At 45.0% G+C, this 23573-nt stretch overlaps 1 protein-coding gene across 2 annotated transcripts in view; it reads left to right on the top strand.

Moving 5' to 3' along the window:
- The first annotated feature begins 4762 nt into the window (after positions 1-4762).
- RCC1L (RCC1 like) overlaps positions 4763-23573 on the top strand; it is a 53095-nt gene continuing 34284 nt past the window's right edge. Inside the window, exons 1-5 of one of the 2 annotated variants that reach the window (XM_029612481.1) lie at positions 4763-5222; positions 5982-6111; positions 6734-6862; positions 8628-8694; positions 11161-11212. In XM_029612481.1, coding sequence (XP_029468341.1) covers positions 4935-5222; positions 5982-6111; positions 6734-6862; positions 8628-8694; positions 11161-11212 — 666 coding nt within the window. In that variant the 5' untranslated portion in view covers positions 4763-4934. The remainder of the gene's footprint in view (positions 5223-5981; positions 6112-6733; positions 6863-8627; positions 8695-11160; positions 11213-23573) is intronic. The other variant, XM_029612480.1, reaches the window with a different exon arrangement.

Here is a 23573-nt window from a genome sequence, read left to right on the forward strand (position 1 = left end):
AACATGCCCGCGGGGGGGGCCGAAAACGGGGGCAGCTGGGGGAACCTGGTCAGGGAGGGACTTTACCGGCGACAAAATCGGGGGAGAGGCACCCCGAGAATCCCTTCCCTCCTCCTCTGACACTGGAGAATCGATGTGCTGTGGATCCAAAATGGCCGCCGTTCCCACCAAAGGCGGCGAAGGGGCCGGCCCGTGCCGTCTGGGCCGCGCTGAAGAGCAAAAAGAAAATGTGCCTAAAGGCTCCAAGGTGCCTTCCCCACCGGGGAGGAACCTTGCACAAATGCCCTCGGGCGAAATCCTTGACCCCCGCTCGCCACAGGCCGAACACCAGGACAGCCGTGGCATGATGGCCGCCGGGGGAGGAGATGAAAGGCCGCGGGGGGGGGGGGGGCCGGGGGATGGAGCGGTGCCGCGGGGGGGGGGGGGCCGAAAACAAGTCTGCACTGCCCGCAAGCGCCCCGGACGGCAGCAGGGGAATCTCCCCTCCCTGCTGCAGCGGCCCTGGGGAAAATTTTGTCCCAGGGCCGCGGGGCAGACGTCGGCACCGTGGGGAGAGGCTGGCACCACCAGCTTCCACCTATCCCGCCAGAGAAAACAGCCGCTGACTGAAGAACAAAACTAAAAAATGAGACCAGAACAGAAGAAAATGAACAAACTTACCCCCAGAGGACAGATAAGGAGAAGGGAGAGAGAGAGAGGCAGCTCAGCCTGCAAGCCACGCCTCCCAATAATTGAACACTTTTTTTTTTTAAACTAACTTGATCCAAACTGCAATAGAAGTAAAAGGAAAGAGAAGAAATGAAAGAACTTAATCCTTCAACAAACTGGGGAAGCAACGGGTTCCCCTACTCTCATCTGCTGGGGTCAGAAAGATACTGAGCTCCTGCAGAGAGCGTCCTGGCTTATATGCTAACACCCTTCGAAGTCTGTTCTGACTCCATCTGCTGGACGGGGGACATAACCCACTGTCTGGACTGATCCTGGTACGTACAGGGAACAGATGTCATCTTGCAGTGTACCGCTGCCCCGATGCCTGACACTGGACAATTTCTGTTGTCTAGCCTGCAGGCCTGTTCCAATGAGCTCTGTCGCTCAAAAGACAGATTCAGCAGAATGGCCATCCTTTTGGCGTGTTGCACGATCCTCTCCGCTTGGGCGGCCCCGGATGCGTCACCGTCTGTCCTGGCCTGGGCTCAACGAATGACCTCGTTTCTTCAACTTGAACACTTGGACTTTGTACTGGGCAAGCGGAAGCCCGATAAACTGTACCGGGCCTGCTGGCAGGCCTGTGTTCCCCTGCTGCCGGCAGTTCAGGCAGGGCTCCGTGCCGGTGGATATGAGTCTGATTGACGTAATCCTGTGTCTCAGTGTTGGGGGGTGGAGAGGGCAGGGGCGGGAAGGGGCAGTGTGTGGTGGTATGAATGGAGTGTGGTGTCCGTGGGAGAAAATGACAAAATAAGATGGGATGGAGACATGATGAGGTTTTGTTGTTGTTTTTTGTATTGGACAAGTGTGCGATGTATTGGTTTCTAAGTACATTGGTTATGCCTGCTGCAGTGTGGAATTTATTGCCTGTTTATGTTTTATCCCAATAAAAATTATTTTGAAAGGGGAGCCTTCGGGGAGGTGACGCCGAGGTTGGTCGGCGATCCGGAGAGAGTTGGCGCGAGAGGACGAATCGGAGGGAGGTTGCCTGGTGCCCAAGTCATTCTGATCCCGCCTTCCAGTGACGACATCCGCCTGGGCCCTTACTTCTAGCGAGGGCTGCGGCAAGGAAAGCGGGAGCCTTCGGGGAGGTGACGCCGAGGTTGGTCGGCGATCCGGAGAGAGTTGGCGCGAGAGGACGAATCGGAGGGAGGTTGCCTGGTGCCCGAGTCATTCTTATCCCGCCTTCCAGTGACGACATCCGCCTGGGCCTACTTCTAGCGAGGGCTGTGGCGCACAGCCGCCGGCGCGCAGCCAAAGCTGCGCGCCAAAGGGGCGCGCCCCTGGTAGTGTTTCTTGGATTGTTGGAAGTTGTACTTCTAGGAATATAAGAAACTCGATGGGAAGGAAGAGGAAGGCCAGAATGGCAATCTCTACTCCGGTAAGAAAGGAAATATCAGGACCTCTAGACCAGCACTTCCTGCGATTGGTGAGTCAGCCCACTAAAGAGGCGATTTCAGATACTTCTATCTCCTTTTCATCTGGGGCCTCCCTTAGTCCTGCCGATAACCAGACTCCCATTAAAACTGCTGATGAAATTGGGGCAATAGGTATTACTGCCCCAAATACGCAAGCAATGACAGCTGCAGCGGCATCAGCAGTGCTATCTGTTAGCCAGGAAAGACACTTTGAGATTAATGTAGGACAATCAATATTTGAAACAGTTGGGGAGGAAAGTGTCGATCCTGAGAAAATAACTTTGGTAGATGTGTGGAAAGTTGTAACAAAACTGGAGAAGATGGTAGCATCCTCCATGTGTCAGTCCTTTAAATTTACTAATGAAACAGGGAAGACTCTGGAGGATCATGGTGAAAGGATAAAACAACTTGAAGTACAATGTGGATCGACTTCAAAGCAGTTATCAACTTTACAATCCACTGGATCAGCCTTCATGAAGGACTCTTTAATGTTATATAGAAAAATGGAGGGTTATGAAAATGCCTTAAGAAGGAAAAATTTGAGATTCTTAAACTTTCCCTTCACTAGGCTGTTATCAGCCCAAGAGTTATTTGGTAAATATCTGAAAGAAGTATTGGGTATAATCAAGGATGTAATAATATCTAAGATGTACTATATACCATTGAAAAAAAGAGAAGCAGTGTTACCCGAAGGGGAAATAGAAGTGCTAACCCCAGAGAGTCCCAATCTAACAGCTTTCCTTGAGGCATCAGTGGACGATATTCAGTCTAGATCCACTTTAATAGTGGAATTTTGTCTAGAACAAGACAAAAATATAGTACTCCAGAAATATTTTAGAAATAAGGAAATCAGCTTTTGTGGCCAGAAAATCCAGATATTCCCTGATGTATCGAAAGATACTCAGGCAAGACGGAAGCAGTTCCTTTTATTAAGACAAAAGGTATTGGCCCTAGGGGCATCCTTTTATCTTAAATTTCCCTGTAAGTGCTTAGTCACATATCGTAATAACAAATTTGTTTTTCAGGAACCAAACCATCTTGAGAGTTTTCTTATAGATAAAGGTCAAGACAATGTTACAACTTTAGAGATTGGGAATGATTGACTGGTTAAAAGATAACTCTCTTCCTCTCTTAAATACTCATGGAGTTGAGTTAATTTTCCTTTAATTTTTTTTCTTTAGATTGCTCCCCATAAAGTGGGCTAATTATGTTTGGTTTATAAATGAATGTAAAAGTGAAATATATTTGCCTGAGTCAAGTTGTATAAACTATTCTTTTCTTTTTTCATGTGCATTTGTTAAAATGACAAGAAATTTAATAAAATAAAAAAAAAAAAAATATTTTGAAAAAAAAAAAAAAGAATAAACAGCATGACCAATTAAAGGTGAAGTTCTGTATTTAAAGAAATAAAATTCCATTTCAAATGATCCTCTGTAACCTGTTTAAAAAAAACAACCCACCTCATTTTAATATATGGCGCACATGCAAAGCTCTAAAGTTCCTTACAAGTAGATGGTTTTCTTTCATTTTCCTGCAAACATCTTCTAAAGAATATTGCAAGAGTTTAGTGAATCAAGAACTGACCGTGCAGGTCCCCTATTTTGGAAAATATTTTACATTATATTGGCCAATGTTGTTTTTGCGAAACACACATTGTATAAGCAAGGAAACAGAAGCACTTGTAACTGTAAAATCACCCAGAAAGGATGAGTTATGGGCTTGTGGTTTTACAAAATAGGATGAATCAGCAGAAACTGTAGGATTGCAGTTCAAATCGTGCTCTCTCGCAGACTTTTGTGTTAGCTAGTTCTTGACTATAAGTGAGCAATAAGAACAGTTTAAAATTGATCAGAATCTCTCCTATAGATACAGACCTTTTTTCCCCTATAGATATAATCTACCCCTCCCCCCCATTAAATATCCAGTCTTTATCCAAGGTGGCAATGCCCAAAGGTAGGGTAACGAAAGAGCTTCAGGATATCAGGGACAGGCAGAGCAGTCGTAGTTCCCCCCCTCTCCCGCAGTACTGAATTCGTTGTTGGTAAAATAAAAATAATAAAAAAAAAGGGACTGGCTCGTCCTGTCCTTGATGACAGGAGACATCTATAGATTCTTCCATTTTAAGGGCTATTTTTGTAGCCAAGTTAAGGACAGTATTGCCAAATATCAAACTAGATTCTCTCGGGCTGGTGTTTTAAAACACGGTGTTTTATTCTCCTAGTTTGCTTCCTTACAGAAAAAAAAAATATTCTAAAAAACAGCTACAGACGACCCATCCCTAGCCCACTAGTATTCCCCAAAACACGGGATGGATAATTCTGGAAGTCTTAGCAACAAAAAGCTCCCAAAGACCTAGCCAGGCTTTCATCTGTAAACCCTAATAGCCCTCCTCTGACATAATTTTCTACAGTTCTGACCCCTAACCCCAGGGGTTACTTCTTGCAGTGAATGGCAATTCACTGCAAGAATTCACTCCAATCTCTTTTCTAGTTATTTCTCTGTTACTAAATGACAGTCGCTCCAGACAGGCAGCCTGTGGACACCAGGCCAGGCCGACCTCATGACCCCGCAGTGCTAAGGCGTCACCGCCATTTTTTTTTCGGGCCACTCTGGTCTCCTGCCAAGCCCCTTCTCCCCTGTTGCATCGTAGGGGGAGTAGTTCACCGTGACGTAGGCGAGCCCAGCGCGACCGTTTCTGTGAACCACATTCCCCAGGCTCCCTCGCGCGAGCAGCCACGGCGCATGTCTAGTTGCGTCACCGGCGAACGCTAGACCGGCAGCTTTGAACGTCAGCCGAGGCCTGGTAGGGCTATGGCTCTTGCCGCCCTGAGGCAGCTCAGGCCTTGGAAGGCTGCGGCGCGGCGGGGGTCGTTCACCCCCAGGAGCTCGGCACGCTTGGCGAGGGACAGCCTGGCAGACCAGCAGCTGCCGGTGTTTAAATATGTGGGGGAGCGGGCCCGCCGCAAAGACCGGGTTTTCGTCTGGGGGTTCTCTTACACGGGGGCGCTGGGCATCCCCAGCTTCGTGGTACCGGATGTAGGCGGGAAGAAGCCCAGGAGGCTGCAGCTTACACCGTACAGACTGGACATGCAGGAGAAAGTAAGGAAGGAGCAGGGGGAAGCAATTGGTATCCTTGGTGCTGAAGGCCTCTTGCAGGCAAGGAGGGTGCCCGAATCAACCCGAACAGACTGATCTAGGCCGGCTTTTGCCACATTATTGTCGTTCTGATTGCCCTAGGAATATTAGGAGCTGCATCTCCCAACATGTCCTAAAGTAAAAATGAGGACTGGATCTGTTTGGGCTGACCTGAGCGAGGTGGCTACCCTACTGGCAATTCTCCTGGCACAGTGTACCAGCGGACATGTAGTAAAGTGCTCGCCATTCACTGCAAGAAGTAACATTACCCCTTAACCTTTAGAGGGCGCCTCTAAGTTGACCGATGGCTTAACTGAATGATGTAGAGTCACTACAGTTAAAACTAACATAACATTGACTGCTCATTGATCCAACATCTGTTGAATTTTACTTGAGAAAAAGATAGCTCAGTCTTTTCAGCCACCTTCTTAAGTGTGCTGTGCTCTGGAAAAAAATGCTGAATGGATTCTCCTGCTTACAGATAAGCTATTTAAATGTAGTATTGATAAGCAATATATTTTTGTCAATAGAAGACAATAATTATACCTAAAATAATCTCTGTAATCTTAGGTGTAAATGTTAAGCTCCTTCTAAGCGTTTGTGAACCCTTTGAAGCAGCTTAACCCTTTGACTTGAAGGGCAGGGAAACTGTTATGCAGGAGATATTAAAGTATGTGGTGTTTAGTGTTCCTAATAGATGTTTATTAAATTTTCTTTTCACAGATCTCATCTGTAGCCTGTGGCTATGGATTCACATTGTTGTCCTCACAAACAGCGGATATCACCAAAGTGTGGGGTATGGGTTTGAATAAGGATTCTCAGATTGGATTTCATAGGAGCAGAAGAGACAGAAGTAAGCACCTTTAAAAAAAAATAACCATCATAATAATTTTTATATTTGCAAGTTCCAGAGATTCTTGTTTATTATGTTGACAGTTGCATTTGAGGAGGAAGGGGGACAACTTCTTTTAATTTATGTTCTTATGATGGTAGCATTCATGCTTGTATGACAGACAAGTGCATTAGTAATGAGCTGATTTTCTCTTCAGCTTCCAGGTATTTGGTCTGATTTACACTGTAATATAACATTCAGTAAATGTTATTTATGCCACCCTCAATTGCTGGGCAGAAACAAATGTGTTTTGAAATCAAGAATATTTTGAAATCAACATTATGAGCTAAGAAATCAAATATTGCTTTTGTGTTGGGATTTCCTTCTGTCAGAATTGTGTTTCTTGTAAGCATGGCTATCTTATAAATCTTATATATAACACTTGTATATCTACAGGAAGCACTCAGAGGAGTTCTGGTTTGAGTCTATTGGGTGTTACTAATAACTCTGGGGCCAATGCTGGAAACAGGATGCTGGGCAAGATGGGCCACTGGTCTGCTCAGCTTGACTGTACTTATGTTTGTTGAGAAGGGCTCTTCGTTTACATGTAGTAGAAGTTAAAAATAACTTTCTTTCTTTTAAGCAAGAGGATATGAATACATCCTGGAGCCATCTCCTGTTCCACTACCATTGGACAGACCTCAGGAGACTCTGGTCTTACAGGTTTCTTGTGGACGGGCTCACTCTCTCATCCTGACAAATAATGAAGGAGGTATTTTTTTTTTATGTAATGAATACTGTAACTTTAGGTATTTCAGAAGATTCTTTTTATGATAACCAAAACCATTACAGGGACTTTGATCTTTTGGCAACAGTAATTTTCAAAGACCTCTGTTTTGAATTTAGAAAACTTTTTTTTATTTAAGAGGGAGAAGAAGGCACCAGTTTGCTTGGGGTGGAATTGGAGGGGCGGGGAGAGAGAGAAATACATCAGTATTTATATTGAGGGGAGGGAAGAAGGTGAAAGGTTGGTGTGCCACAATAATTAAACAAACTTGAGTGTATTCTGAAACTTTAAAAAATTTAAATTAATTTAAAGACCAAATTCCATACTGCCCAAAATGGTAGCCCATCCAGGTTGAGTTTCTTTCTGAATAAGTGCTCATTTAACAAAGTGCATACCTTATTGACCTGGTTTAAAAATCTTACTCTCTGTCTGCTGTTTGCATCTATGTTGGAATGATGGAATTGGGGAAGAGATATGAACTGCTGCTGGGTTTCAGGTGCATGGATTCATAGCAACATGATGGCAGAAAAAGGCTAGTAATTCCCGTCCACGCTGAAAGAGTGTATTCCAGCTGCCAGCCATAGAGTGCGACCACTTTTAAGATAGCTTTCCTCATCCACAACAGGTTTCGTCATTTTCCTTATGTATATGCTATCAACTTGGACTGATGAGCATACAAATTCCGCACTTAATTTCTACCCAGCTCCCCTTCCTTCCCATGTCTAACCACAAGTATCAAAAGGTATATTCCCAGTTAGAGTATACGTTTAGTAGTTTCTTCTAGTCGCTGTATCTCACTGTATCTCAACTCTGTTCAAGACCCCCAATGCTCCTCTCTCTTTTTTTTTAATCTCACGCCTGTTGCCTGTGTCACTGCTGGTCTCATCTCCATAGAGCTGTGCAGTTCGCAGTGGACTATGTCCCTTTTTTACACCAAGTGGCTGTCCTGATGCCTTGTGAGCACAGCGTCCCTTTCCATTTCCTGCCGGTTACAGACCATATCTCCTGCAGTCCTGCCTCTCAAACGTTCCTGCCCTGGATTTATACTGCCAAAGCCTCTAAAATTTGGAATATGGCACTATAACATTACTAGCTTTCAGTGGTGCAAAGTAAAAGTCCATAGCTGCCACGGTTTGGGTGGGGATGCTATGTCAGACAGACAAACACAACATACTTAAGGCATTATTTTACTAATCTGTAGAAGAATGCCTAAAAAGAAAATAATTTGGTGATAGTGGAGGGCATGAGCCTGCATTTCTAGGTTTGACAGGCAGACTTCTAGCCCACGTGGCTGTGAATCTACTATACTTTGCCTCTTTCAGTGGATTCTTTTTTAACAGCTGAGGAGCAAGATTTTTTACAGCAGCTCAATGGCTTATTGGGGGGGGGGGGGGGGCAGGGAAGAGGGGTTTCTTGCAGCCAAAGAGATACTTTCAGGCACTGGGCATGAGGTCTGTCCTTTTTAGAATCATGAATATCAGCCTTTAATTGAGAAGATGCTGCAGTGATTCTTTGTGATTTACCACAAGATATTTCACAGTGTGGTCAGAGTACTCGTTAGAATCATTGTCGTATCCTGCTGGCTGTCACAATTTGTTCTCTTGCAGGTGCTGCATTTGTACTTGATCATGAGAACCGCTTATGTGGATGGGAATTATTCTCTTTAGCTGAGAGATTTTCAGATATGGGGGAGGATAGACAGCACAATGCAGTTTATGCGCAATATTGATTGCTGGTGTTATATTTGCAGTTTTCAGCATGGGAAACAATTCATATGGGCAGTGTGGCAGGAAGGTTATTGAAGGTGAAACTTACAGGTGAGAAACCAAAGCAAATGGCCCTACTTTCTTCTGAACAGAAGAGGGAAGTGGAGGTGTAGAATCTGTGTTATTGACCTTAATTATTTTGAACATATTCAACAGTTAGTAAATAATTACCAATAACTTCCTGCAGTTTCTGAGTTTTCTATCTATCTTCATTATCTGATGAATAAGAATTTGCTTGGTGTGTATATATAGTGATTTATGGCTTTGCAATTGTCCATTTTTAGTAAAAATGATCTTTCTATTTTCCATTTGTGATACTGCTATTTAGAAGCAGCAAAGATGAGTTATCCTTTAAAATACTATGGCAAACTATAAACAAGAAAGTTCTTCTTTTGCTGCATGGTCAGCTTTTCTTGAGCCTATATGGCTATCCAGCAATCTGACTTTAACATACAAACATAAAAGATGTCAGTAGAAAAGTCTCACTTGGTGTGTCCAGTTTGTCCATTTGTGTCCTGTCTGTTTTGCTGTCACAAATCCTAATTGATCACTGAGCCCCTGCCACCTTTGACCCACCACTAAGGTCCCTTTTGTATTTGTCCTAGCAGTGCTTTCATTTGGTTACTGTTTTAGTGCCTATCATTTCTGCTGGAAATCTGTTCCAGGTGTTCACACCTTTAGTGAAAAACTATTTGTTACTGCTACTTAGTTATTTCTATAGTGCTGCTAGACATACAAATACAATTAACAGAATCCCTGCTCCACAGGACAATTTAGGCAAGACAAATACTCAGGAAAAAGAGAGAGCCTGCTTTTCATCCCCCTCCATCTAGCACCGTATAACGACCCCTTGTCCCTGAGCTTCCCATTCTTTTATGGAAAATGCTGTATTTTGATGCCTTTATAAGCCTGCCAGATATTTGAATGTCTGTCTCATATCCCTTGACTCTTTATGGAATCCCTGCTGCTCGGAGCATCCATTTTGTGTCAGCAGGCAGTAATGTCGGCTCCTGGCTTCTTACCAGAGGCAGAGTTTTGCTGATACTGGCATGGACTGGATTCTCCCAGCAGCAGGAGGAACCTCCTATTTCTAGTAAGATTGCTGGAGGTCTCTTTGCATCTCTGTTGTCTTGTCCAGCATGTGCCTGCCTGAGCGAGAGAACTTTTCTTTATGCTTTTAGACTGAGTTTATTTATTTATTTATTTATTTATTTATTTAGCATTTTTATATACCGACGTTCTCGATACAAATATCAAATCAGGTCGGTTTACATAAAACAAAACAATCGCGGTGAGGCGTTACAATAAACGGAGTTTCAGAACATGAGAATAAATATTAAATAAACAACAGTGACTCATCAAATGATGAGAATCTATATAGTAAATAACATGTAATAAAATAGATAATGGTGTAAATAACTAACTTGAAATAAAATAAATAATAAATAGAATAGTATAAAATATATATGTAAAGACAACAGTAACTCGTTATGATGCGTGAAACATGTAGAGAATAACTAAGAATAAATGATGTGTTAATTTGGGATATACAGGTATCAGGGACCAAAGTTTATGTGCCTGGTTATGAGTAATGCATGGGCTAAAGAATTAATGCATCCACAAGTGGAACAATCAAACAGGTGGGCTGTCAAATAACGTGGATTCATGTGGAGATAACTAAAAATAAATGATGAGCTGAACAGTGACCAATGTTTATGAGTTTAGATATCAGTAATGCATGAGCTAAAGAATTAGTGCATCCACGCGGGAGGCTTTCCCTACAGGTGTGTTGTAAGTGGGTTGTCCAGATGAGGTGGCTTTCACTACAAGTGGGTTGTAAGTGGGTTGTCCAGATGAGGTGTCCAGATGAGGTGTCTACAAAGAGCTGAAAATCTGATGGTCTTGATAGCATTACTTGCAAAGAAAAGGAAGGAAAAACAATAATACAAAGCATGCAATATGCATCATGACAAGAAAAAGAAAAAAATATATACATCCTTAGACCACCAAAGGGGGTAGAGATACAGAATTAAATCTGTAGAAACAAAATAACAAAATACATGTAAGGAAAAAGCATGAATGTGTTATATGGTTATATTACAGTTATGAATGCCACATTTAAATAGCCAGACTTCTTTTGATCAAGGAAAAAATGTAACTGATCAGGAGAAAAGAATTGATATCTAATCCAACATATGTGACTATGCACTTGCAGGAATATCTAAACAAAAATGTAGCCCCCAGGGCCAAAACATCCTGACACGTAGCAAGAAACGACTTTCTTCTCTCCTGGGTAGATTGGATATATCCAAATTCGTTTCCCATAAAACAAAAAAAACTGGGCTTTACGAAAATAAAGCTTCAGAATTATATTTGAAACCTGTTCAAATACAAAAGTAACCAAAAGAGTCTCTGTAATTCTTGTTTCCACCATAAGCAGAACTGTGGACTTTTGTTATGTGTGTTAAAAGCAAAATGTTTTGTCTTTATCTTCCCGATGTCTGCTTCATGCTGCAGTGAAAGCCAGCTCATTCACAGAGTAGAAGAATTTGATGGTCGAGTTGTCCAGGTAAGCAAAGAGAACCTTTTAGTATTCAGCAGATTATGAAACTCCTTAACTGTTTTCTATGGTTCCTATACAATAACTGAATAATAACATGCAACAAATCAAATCATGTCATAAAAATTAATAGGGTTTCATTCTGCTGGAGAGAAAGTCCTTTGTGAATAAGGCCCATAAAAAGTTCCCTGTACGTACCTGGATCAGTCCAGACCCTGGGTTATGTCACCAATCCAGCAGAGGGAGGCAGAGAAAACGTTCTACTGACTCTGACGTATACCCTGGAGCACCACCTGCAGTCCATCAGTATTTCTCTGTCTCCCAGCAGAGGTGGACGTCCCTAACCCCTGCAGTCTGTGGTAGTTTGTTATTTTTTAGTCAGGTGTTTAGGAGTTAATTTTTTGCAGGCTTTCTTTTTCTTTTGAAGAGAGCCTGTTCTTTTCATTTAAGTTATTTAAAAAAAAAAAAAAAGGTTTTATTTTTTCTTCACAGCCGTTTCACTGCCTCCCGGGAGGTTGCCAAGTCCTGGGAGGACTATCCCTCCTGGTTTTTGAGGCTGCCGGAGTTGGGGAGGTTTTGTACCCAGCAACCACTCCTGGCAGGGGTGATACCGGGGGGCCCGGCTCACTCACCCTACTTGGAGCAGCTCCTGGGGGACGAGGCATTTCGGTCAGGTAAAAAAAATAATAATAATAATTCTTGACAGCTGAATTGTTGTTTACTTACCTTTTGGTGTTCGGTGGGCCCGTGCCTTAGTTTTTCGCCGGGGTTTCTTTTAGTTTTTTAGTTTATTTCATACTTTTTATTTTGCGCCGTTTTTTCTTTATAATGCCGCAAGGCGCGGCCTGCCGCACTTGTGGAGATGCACGCGCGCGTCTCTCCAGGGAGAGTCTCTGTTCATCCTGTCTCCCCGGGGGGGAAGGCTCATCAAGTTTGCCTTTGCTAGTGGAGTTCTGCTATCGCGAATGCTTCAAGACGCAACATAAGAGATCATACAGCTCTTTATATGATCACATTATATTCTTAGTCGATATATAACTAATGAATTCAAGAAGATTATTGTAAGCCCCTGAGGCAGCCGTTTTGAAACGGCGAAACTCGGCCAGAGTCGGGCTACCCTTGTGTCTCCACTGCAATAAAGGATTGTTTTAAGACTACAGGCATCTATTTCTTTTCTTTCATCCTGACGGCTATTATAGATCGCCTTCCTTCGTGCTTTTTGGGTCCCCGGGGGGGAAGGCTCATCAAGTTTGCCTATTTAAAAAAAAAAAAAAAGGGACTCGGCCACTTCGCATGGCCCTAAAAACTCGGCCCAGCTGCTCTCCTGCCCCAGACTCTTTTAGCTGCAGTGCGGGAACTGAGGCACTCCTGTCTACTCTGAGGGTAGCGACACAACAAGCTATTCAGGGTGCTCCTGACCCGCCTCCGCTGTTGCCGCAGCCGGCGGTCCCTGGGTGGGACAAGCCGCGTGAAACAGGGCCATATTTATCAGCTGAAAGCCTGGAGGAGATTTCAGATTCTTCCTCTTCTTCTGCCTAAATCTAAGAAATTTCATAAGAGACATAAGAGTCTCTCATCTAACAGAGGTTAAGGCCACGTTCCTCAAAAAGGGCTAGTCCCACGGATTTGGGAGTGGGGTCAGCTCCGAAGCGTCCCCTTCGTCAGGGTCCGGATCAGACAATTTTTTCTTTTTCAGAGGATTCTGAGCCTGGCTCTTTACCTAATCCCGGACAAGTCCTTGCCGGAGGGGGATTTAAATGAAGACCCTGCTTTGAGTATTAGTTCAGACCCTCATGTTGCGGATGGGGATGACCCCAAAGTAGTCCGCCTGTTTAGAAGAGAGGAACTTAGTCCCTTAATTCCAGCTATTTTACTGGAATTGGGTCTCTAGGTTCCAGTAAAGGATTCTCGGATGGGTGACGTTGACCCAGTGTTGCTTGACCTTAGAGGTCCCACGACATCATTTCCTTTTCATCTTTCTCTCACTGACCTTATGTACCGGGAGTGGGATACTCCTGAGTTGGGGCTTAAGGTAGCACGAGCCATGGAAAAATTGTATCCATTACCTGAGGAAGCTTTGGAAATTTTAAAATTTCCTAAGGTGGATGCCGCTGTTTCAGCCGTCACTAAGAAAACAACTATTCCAGTAACTGGGGCTACGGCTCTTAAAGATCTCCAAGATAGTAAGCTGGAGGTTCAGCTTAAGCGAATTTTTGAGGTTTCTGCTCTTGGTGTGCGGGCAGCCATGTGTAGTAGCTTGGCTTTGCGAGCTGGACTAAGATGGGTCCAGGCTTTACAAAACAATTCTTCCCTCTCTGAAGAAGAAGTTGCTCAGGCTGGTAGACTGGAAGCTACAGTTGCTTATAGTGCAGATGCTTTATATGATCTCATTAGGACCTCGGCTCGCTCTATCGTTGCTTCTGTATTGGCTCACAGACTTCTCTGGTTGAGGAATTGGTCTGCAGACGCATCCTCCAAAGCTCAATTAAGGGCTTTACCCTTTAAGGGAAAATTATTATTTGGTAAGGAATTGGAAGATTTAATTTTGTCCCTAGGGGAAAATAAGATTCACAAATTGTCAGAGGACTGTCCTAGGCCTAGAAGCTCTTTTTCATCTCGCTCTCGTTTTTGGTCTAACAGAAGGTTTCGTTCTTCTTGTCCGTCGGCTCCTCCAGCTAAACAGTCTTCAGGTAGACAACAGAATTGGTCTCAGTCCTTTCGTGGCCGCCGCTTTGGTAGACCTGGAACTTCCCAAGTCTCAGGAGGCACAAAGTCCGTCCAATGAGATAAGGCCAGTCCTTTCTCCGGTTCCCGTCATAGGGGGCAGGCTGTCTCTGTTTACGGAGGATGGGCCAGATGTATGTCGGATCAATGGATTCTATCAGTGATAAATCAAGATTACGCTTTAGATTTTGTTCGGCGACTTCACCACCTGTTCCTAATTTCACCTTGTTCTTCCCTACAAAAGCGTCTCATAATCCAAGACTCGCTACAGCGTTTAAGCGACCTAGGAGCTATAGTTCCAGTTCCAACATCGGAAAGGTCATTATTCAATTTTCTTCCCAAAAAGGAAGGAACCTTTCGTCCCATTCTCGATCTCAAGAGGGTCAACCGTTGTCTAAGGATTCCAAAGTTCCAGATGGAGACTCTTCGGTCTGTCATAGCTTCGGTTCACAGAGGAAAATTTCTAGCATCTCTCGACCTCACCGAAGCTTATCTTCATATCGGCATTCGAGCCGATCATCAGAAGTTTCTCAGGTTTTGCATTCTAGGGCAACATTATCAATTCAGGGCTCTCCCGTTCAGATTAGCCACAGCTCCCAGAACATTTACCAAAATAATGTATGTGGTGGCCACTCAACTCAGGAAGGAGGGCCTGTTGTACATCCGTACATGGACGACTGGTTGATTCGAGCGAAGTCGGAATCTCTTTGTTATTATACAATCAACAGGGTAATCAGCCTTTTGCAGTCTCTAGGCTGGGTGATCAACGAAGACAAGAGTCACCTATTACCTTCCCAATCTCTGGAGTTTTTGGGTGCACGGTTTGACAATCGTCAAGGGATAGCATTCCTTCCGGAGCATCGCCTTCTCAAGATTCAATCACAAATTCGAGACTTAGTCTATTCCTATTCCTTGTGTGCGGGATTACTTGATAGTTTAGGTTCAATGACTTCTACTCTGGAGTTGGTTCCCTGGGCCTTTGCGCACATGAGACCACTTCAGTCTGCATTGCTTTCACGCTGGAATCCGGTTTCGGAACTATACCACCTTCCCCTTCCTCTTACAGAGACGGCTCGTTCCAGCCTAGATTGGTGGTTACAGACAGCGAATCTGCAACGAGGTGTACCACTAGAGATTCCGGAATGGACTGTGGTCACTAACGACGCCAGTCTTTCAGGCTGGGGAGCGGTATGTCAGAATACATCTGTTCAGGGTCAGTTGTCCGAAGAGGAAGCGCAGTGGTCGATCAATCTTTTAGAGACCGGAGCGGTTCGTTTAGCCTTAATCGCTCTTCAACCTCTCCTTTGCGGGAAGTCGGTTCGGGTTCTTTCCGACAATGCGACCACGGTAGCGTACATCAACCGTCAGGGAGGAACCTGAAGCTTCCTGGTAGCTCAGGAAGCAAACAGCTGATCGCCTGGGCGGAGCAACATCTGCTCAGCATCGCAGCCTCACACATTGCCGGGGTGGACAACATTCAAGCCGACTTTCTCAGTCGGCATTATCTCGACCCAGGCGAGTGGGAACTGTGCGAGGAAGCCTATCAAATGATATGCAACAGATGGTCCACTCTGACAATGGATCTCATGGCCACATTTCAGAATGCCAAAGCCCCTCGGTTCTTCAGCCGCAGGAGGGAAAGAAGAGCGGAAGGAGTAGATGCTCTGGTACTTCCTTGGCCAAGGGATGTTCTTCTCTACGTATTCCCTCCCTGGCCTCTAATCGGCAAGGTTCTGCGTCGGAAAGAAGTTCAACAAGTCGACGTTGTCTTAGTGGCTCCGGAGTGGCCAAGCCGTCCGTGGTTCGCGGACCTGGTCAGACTAGCACTGGATGGTCCCCTTCGATTTCGAGATCTTCCCTGCCTTCTGTCTCAGGGTCCGGTTTGTTTGGAAGAAGTCGAATGCTTCTCTCTAGCGGCATGGCTTTTGAGAGGCGTTGGTTAAAGAATAAAGGCTATTCAGATGCTGTAGTGACTACTTTATTGCATTCTAGAAAACCTTCTACATCTTTGGCTTATGCAAGGGTATGGAAGGTTTTTGAATCTTGGTGTAATGAGCATCAAGTAGATCCAGTTCACTCTTCGGTATCCGATATTTTATCGTTTTTACAAGACGGTTTAGCCAAGGGTTTGTCCTGTAGTTCCTTACAGGTACAAGTAGCAGCGCTTGGATGTTTTCGTGGTAAGATTCAGGGATTATTCTTGGCTGCGCATCCGGATGTAGCACGTTTTCTCAAAGGTGCGCAACATCTACGTCCTCCATTTCGGAATCCTTGTCCTGTTTGAGTTTGAATTTGGTTCTTAGGGCTCTGTGTTCGGCTCCCTTTGAACCCCTCAATCATGCAACTTTGAAGGATCTCACATTGAAGGTGGTGTTTCTTGTGACCATTTCTTAAGCTCGTAGAATTTCAGAGTTGCAGGCCTTGTCTTGCAGAGAGCCTTTTCTTAGAATTTCTGATACAGGAATTTCATTACGGACTGTACCATCTTTTTTACCTAAGGTAGTATCTTCTTTCCATTTAAATCAGTCCATAGAGCTTCCGGCTTTTCCGTCTTTAGATCATTTGGATCCTTCCTCTAGGGATCTTAAAAAATTGGATGTACGAGCTCTGTTGCGTTAACTTGAAGTTGCAAACAATTTTCGATTGTCTGATCATTTATTTGTTTTGTGGAGTGGCCCTCGCAAAGGTCATAAGGTTTCGAAGGCTACGATTGCTCGTTGGTTAAAAGACACAATTCGTTCAGCTTATCTTCTAGCTCGTTGTGACCTTCCTGAAGGGTTGAGAGCTCATTCTACTAGGTCATAGGCTACCTCTTAGGCAGAATGTCAGTTAGTTTCTCCTCAGGAGATTTGTAAAGCAGCGACTTGGAAGTCGTTGCATACTTTTGCTCGTCATTACCGCTTGGATGTTCATGCTCCACGTTTGGCAGCCTTCGGAGAGAGTGTTATCCGAGCAGGACTCTCTGGGTCTCACCCTAATTGAATCAGCTCTGGTACATCCCAGGGTCTGGACTGATCCAGGTATGTACAGGGAAAGGAAAATTGGTTCTTACCTGCTAATTTTCATTCCTGTAGTACCATGGATCTGTCCAGACGCCCAACCTTTATGTCTGTGTATTATATTTGTCTTTTCCGAGAGTCCGCTCGTTCACTGTTTGGGTGATTAAACCGCCTTTCATGCTATCTATTTTTCTTAATATTTTCTTGTTTATTCCCAAGATTTTTTTTTTTTTTTTTTGGAATTCTGCTTCCATTTAGGATTTGTGAGTTGGAAATTCGTTCTCCTATTTAGATAGCTAGTTAATATGTTAGTTAAATCTCTGCTTTGATACTGCTCAATACTAATTGACTGCAGGTGGTGCTCCAGGGTATATGTCAGAGTCATTAGAATGTTTTCTCTGCCTCCCTCTGCTGGATTGATGACATAACCCAGGGTCTGGACTGATCCATGGTACTACAGGAATGAAAATTAGCAGGTAAGAACCAATTTTCCTTTAAGTGTTCACACAACTGTCTTTTTAAAAAAAGGCCAGATTTGTAAAAAAAAATTAAAATATCTTTCTTTATGAAAATAACATTTCTAAATGGAAGTAGCTTTGTTCTGTAAAGATTTATAACAAAAGCTGTTTTCATGTTTCAAGTGATCTGGTTCTAAGATGCTGAGGAGCTGCAGGAAAAGCTGGTGATTTTGAATTAGCTCACTAATAATATTTTATTTATTTAAAACATTTCTATTCAGCTTGGAGAAGTTTGTTTTTTTTCCCATTATTTTCTTAAAAATCTGTTAAATGATACTGGAAATGATACTTTAATAGTCCTAAAAGCTTGCATTAGTAAACCTTTATTAGTCTTGTAATAAATATATGATGTCTGCTAAACTTGTTTGTAGGTTTTCTTTGAATTGTCTACTGGAAGGTTTTACAATGATATACTGTCAGGCCGATACAGAAAAACCTGCGGGAGCACCGGCTCTCCCGGCGCACGCCCAGGCCACTCTCCTGGACACGCGATTCAGTAAAAAAAAAAAAAAAAAATTTAAATGAGGGCCCGCGTAAAAGGAGGTGGCGGCTGTAAGCGGGTTTGACAGCCGACGCTCAATTTTACCGGCGTCTGTTCTCAAGTCCACTGACATCCACGGGTTCGGAAAACGGATGCCGGTAAAATTGAGCGTCCGTCTTCCAACCCGCGGGCAGATTTAAAAATTTCTATTTATTTATTTATTTTTACTTTTGGGGCCTCCGACTTAATATTGCTATGATATTAAGTCAGAGGGTATACAGAAAAGCAGTGTTTTCTGCTTTTCTGTACACTTCCCCGGTGCTGGCCGAAATTAAAATGTGCGGCTTCGCTGCATATTTTGCTTTCTGTATCGCGCGGGAATGACTAATAGGCCCATCAACATGCATTTGCATGTTGCGGGCGTTATTAGTTTCGGGAGGGTTGGCTGCATGCTTTCGATGTGCTATTACCCCTTACTGTATAAGGGGTAAAAATAGCACGTCGAAAATGCGCGGCCAAACGCAGGCTAATAGTGCTCTCTGCCGGAGCGCACTTTACTGTATTGGCCCGTGTGAGAGCAGGTAATACCCATCCTTACAGTCTATCAACTTCAGACTGAATTACTTTATTACCCAGAAATTTTAAAGAGATTTTGTTTGTTGGTGTGCAGGCGTTTTGCTTTCCTTTTAACAAATACAATATTGGCAGTAGTTGAGTGCCTTTTAACTGGATAAAACTGTGTGTGCATTTGGCTGCCTCAAGAGATTGGCAGCAGAACAGCAGAGTCCATGGTGACAGGAAAATCTCCAAAAGAGTGGGCTTGCCAGGGGGAATGACTTAAAAAAAACTTGAAAGAATGGGCAAAGATTTGGTAACTCTGCTTTAATCCCAAACAAACTATTCAGTCATGCATTTGAGGTGCAGAAATTCAAGGGCCAAAGACCAGTTCCAAAGAACTGGCAGTCAGACCATCATCTGTGATGAGCTGAAGGTTGTCAGTGTAGCAAAGTAGTGGGGAAGGCTAATAGTATGCATTGATGCCTAAGCAGGAAGCCTCACTTGTAGGAAGGAGGAAGAATAGATTTGTGATCAGGCCCCACCTGCAGTACTGTGTCCAGTTCTGGAGACCATGTCTAGAAAAGCTTAAGGCTTATGGCCTGCACTATACGCCTTACATGGAAAAACGTAAGGAGCTAAAGATGTTCTTTCTAGCAGAAAGAAGAGAAATAGTCAAATATGTAGCAGCCTTCAATAAGGTACCACAAAGTAAGATTTTCTATAGAATAAGAAGCTCAAAGACAAGGAAGGTAATTCCCTGTATGTTCCCGGATCAGTCCAGACCATGGGTTATGCGGGAAGGGAGCTTCCAGCAGGTGGAGACAGAGAAAAACTTGAAAGGCATCCTCACTTAACCTGGTGTGCCTCCTGCATCCCTTTAGTATTTCTCTGTCTCCAGCAGATGGAGGTGGTGCAAACCCTGCAGTCTTGCCCTGTTTCTGGGGTTTAGGCTATCAATTGAAATAACTAAGAGTGAACTAGCTATAAAGTTTTGAATCAAGCGAGTTTAAAAAAAAATTTTCTTCTGCAGCAGGGAGTGTTTCCCAATCCTCCCAGGGGGTTGTTAGATCCTGTGGGGTCATCCCCTCTGGAGGCAGGTTATTGGAGCTGGGGTTGGTAATCCTGCGGGGCTCCAGTCAGGTAAGGAGCTGGGGAACAGATTACTAGTGGTCTGGTCCCTCTCTTACCCCGTGGTGATCCTCAGCAATTGAGGGGGAAAAAAAAATCAAAATTTTTGAAAATTATTATTTTTTGGTCGGCTGCAATCCAGGACCCCTCCCCATCCGAATCACCGCGTTTTTGACTATTTTTGCCGTGTTCTGAGCTGTTTTTCCCCCCCACGATGCCATGGCCATCTTTGTGTGTGGCATGTGGAGAATCGTCCGCGCGGCTTTCCAGGGCCGGTATTTGCTCCTGTTGCCTTCCTGGAGGGGTGCTTTGCCGGTGAGACCTGTGCAGGGATCGTCCCCCAAGGTAGCCAAGCACACGGATGTGCCCGCATCTCTATGGGTTGCGAAGTTAAAAGGTGCTTTGGCTTCAGGAGGTACAGCCGCTCTGGAGGTTCCGGGTAGTGCGGCTATAAATGCAGGGGCCTCTCCTCTTCTCCCCGTTCGGTGGGGGATTGGAAGAAGAGCAGGGGAAACAAACCCCCTTGGATGGAGATGACCCTAAGGTGGTCTGTCTGTTCCAGAGAGAAGAATTAGAACCCCTCATTCCTGCAGTTCTTTCTGAGCTTGAAGTGGAGCTCCTCCCACATGTTCCACCGCAGGACTCGGTGGACCCAGTCCTGGTGGGATTGTGAATGCCGACCCAGGCTTTTCCTTTCCATCCCATGCTTCATCAGCTGATGACCAGGGAGTGGAATGCTCCGGATGCTGGTTTGCAGGTTGGTCGGGTCATGGATAAGATTTATCAGTTATTGAATGAATCTCTGGAGCTCCTACGGTCCCCTAAGGTAGACGCTTCGGTTTTGGCTGTTGTCAAGCGGACCACTATTCCAGTCGCAGGTTCAGCGGCTCTCAAGGATCTTCAGGACTGCAAGCTGGAAGTCCTGCTTAAGCGCATATTTGAAGTGTCGGCCCTGGGTATCCGGGCGGCGGTATGTAGCAGTTATATGTTGCGGGCGAGCCTGTGCTGGGTCCAGCAATTGCTGATGTCTAGATCTCTTCCTCTGGGAGAATCAGAGCAGGCGGAGCGATTGGAGGCTGTGGTGGCATATGGAGCGGATGCACTGTATGACCTGCTCTGCACTTCCTCTCACACCATGTAGTCAGCAGTGTCGGCAAGGCGTCTTTTGTGGCTCCGAAACTGGTCAGCGGATGTTTCATCCAAGGCTCAACTTAGGGCTATTCTGTTTAAAGGAGGCTTTTTATTCGGTGATGATTTGGAGCAGTTGATAAAGTCCCGGGGGGAGAACAAAGTTCACAAGTTACCAGAGGACAGACCAAAACCCTCCAGAGGGTTTCCATCCTCCGGCTCTCGTTTTGGGGACAATGGAGGTTTCGGCAGAACAGGCCACAGGCGGCCGGGCAGCGACAACCGTTGGCCAGAGGCCAAGCCTGGACCTCGTTCTTTTGGGGGCTGTAGAACCTCCCGGGAGGGTGGTTCTTCCTCCTCTCTTGCCTCCAAGTCTACACAATGAGATGGGGACAGCCCATTCCTCGATCCCTCGGGTTGGAGGTTGCCTGTCCCAGTTTTATGAGGCGTGGGCCAGAATTACTTCCGATCAGTGGGTGCTAAGCGTAATAGAACGAGGCTATGCTTTGGAATTTGCTTGACCTCTCAGATTTCTACTTAATTTCTCCATGCGGTCTCAAGGTCAAATGGCAGATTGTTCGTCAGACTCTCGAATGTCTCCTGGCTCTTGAAGCTGTAAAACTGGTCCCTCCAGAACACTGGAGGAAAGGGAGGTACTCCATTTATTTTGTAATCCCAAAGAAGGAGGGATCCTTCTGACCAATTTTGGACCTCAAGAAGGTAAACAAGTCTCTCAAGGTGCCGCACTTTCACATGGAGTCTCTGCGTTCTGTCATTGCGGCGGTACGCAAGGGCGAATTCCTGGCCTCTCTGGATCTGATGGAGGCATACTTGCACATTCCCATTCTCGAGGATCAACAAAAGTTCCTTCGCTTTATGGTCCTGGGAATGCATTAACAATTCTGCGCTCTACCATTCGGGCTCGCGACCGCCCCCCCATACGTTCACCAAGGTCAAGGTGGTTGTGGCGGCGTCCCTCCGGAGACCAGGCATTCTCATTCATCCCTACCTGGACGATTGGCTCATCAGGGCAAAGTCGAGGGATTGCTGTGTGTAGGCCATCCACAAGGTGACCGCTCGTGGAGAGTGGGAGCTCTCAGACTGAGCAATGGATCTCATTTCTCGCAGGTGGGGGACTCCCCACCTGGACTTGATGGCAACGCGGGACAATACCAAGGCTCCTCGCTTCTTCAGTCACAGAAGGGATCATGGCGCAGAGGGGGTCGATGCACTCGTACTTCCCTGGCCCACATCGGTTCTCCTGTACGTGTTCCCTCCTTGGCCTCTGGTGGGCAAGGTGCTTCGCAAGATAGACGTCCACCCAGGGAGTGTAATCTGAGTGGCCTCGACGCCCGTGGTTTGCGGATCTAATCAATCTGGCCGTGGACAGCCCTCTAAGACTCTGGCATCTTCCACATCTTCTTCGTCAAGGTCCTATATTTTTTGACCAGGCAGACCGCTTTTGTCTAGCGGCCTGGCTTTTGAAAGCAGGAGATTGAGGAAGAAGGGGTACTCTGAGAAGGTTATTACTACATTGTTATAAGCCAGGAAAATGTCTACCTCTCTCTCATATATTAGAATGTAGCGAGTTTTTGAGATGTGGTGTCGTGAGCGAGAGATTCTTCCCAGGCACGCTTCGATTGCTCAGATGTTAAGCTTTTTGCAAAATGGATTAGCCAAGTGTTTATCCTTTAACTCCCGAGTACAGGTAGCGGCCCTAGGCACTCTGGTAGGTAGCTCGTGGCGTCACATCTAGATGTGGTGCGTTTCCTCAGGGGAGTAAGGCATTTAGAGCCCCCTGTCTGTCCAGTATGTCCTTCGTGGAGTCTTAATTTGGTACTTCGCGTATTGTGTGATCCGCCGTTTGAGCCCCTTAAAACGATGACATTGAAAGATCTCATGCTGAAAATGGTCTTTTTGGTGGCTATATGCTCAGCTCGTAAAGTGTCTGAGTTACAGGCTCTCTCTTGTAGGAAACCTTTTTTGAGAATTTCTGAGTTGGGGGTTTCCCTTCGAACTGTTCCGTCTTTTTTGCTGAAGGTGGTCACGTCTTTCCATTTAAGTCAGTCAGTTGAGCTCCCGGCTTTTCCTAATTTATCGAACGATATTCCACAAATACAAGAGCTTAGTCGGCTAGATGTTCGACGTTCTTTGTTACTCTACTTGGAAGTCACAAATTCTTTCAGACTCTCAGGTCATTTGTTTGTCCTTTGGAGCGGTCCCAGAAGAGGTCACAAGGCTTCTAAAACGACGATTGCCCGCTGGTTGAGAGAAGCAATTTTGTCTGCATACATTTTGTAAAGGACGACCTGTTCCTGAGGGCCTGAAGGGCCCATTCTATTCGCTCTCAAGCAGCTTCTTGTAATTTTGAAAAACTTTAATAAAGAGATAATTAAAAAAAAAAAAAAAAAAAGCAGCTTCTTGGGCCGAATGCCAGTTGGTATCGCCTCAGGAGATTTATAGAGTTGCTACTTGGAAGACGCTCCACACATTTGCTCGCCACTACCGCTTGGACGTTCAGGCGCCTGGTGATTTTGGCAGTGGCGTGCTGCGCGTGGGACTCGCGAGGTCCCACCCGGTTTAGGGAAGCTTTGGTACATCCCATGGTTGGACTGATCCGGGTACGTACAGGGAAAAGAGAATTGGTTCTTACCTGATAATTTTTGTTCCTGTAGTACCACGGATCAGTGCAGACGCCCCCCCAAAGACTAAGAGTGGGTAGCAGGGGGATCTGTAAAGTACGTGCGCGCATATTCGGGTTATGTTATTGTAGCACACTAAGAAAAGAAAGCTACAGGTTACATGTTTATATGTTCATTCTTGCAGTTCTGTTC

This window comes from Rhinatrema bivittatum, chromosome 8 (assembly GCF_901001135.1).
Source record: "Rhinatrema bivittatum chromosome 8, aRhiBiv1.1, whole genome shotgun sequence".
Classification (NCBI taxonomy): domain Eukaryota; kingdom Metazoa; phylum Chordata; class Amphibia; order Gymnophiona; family Rhinatrematidae; genus Rhinatrema; species Rhinatrema bivittatum.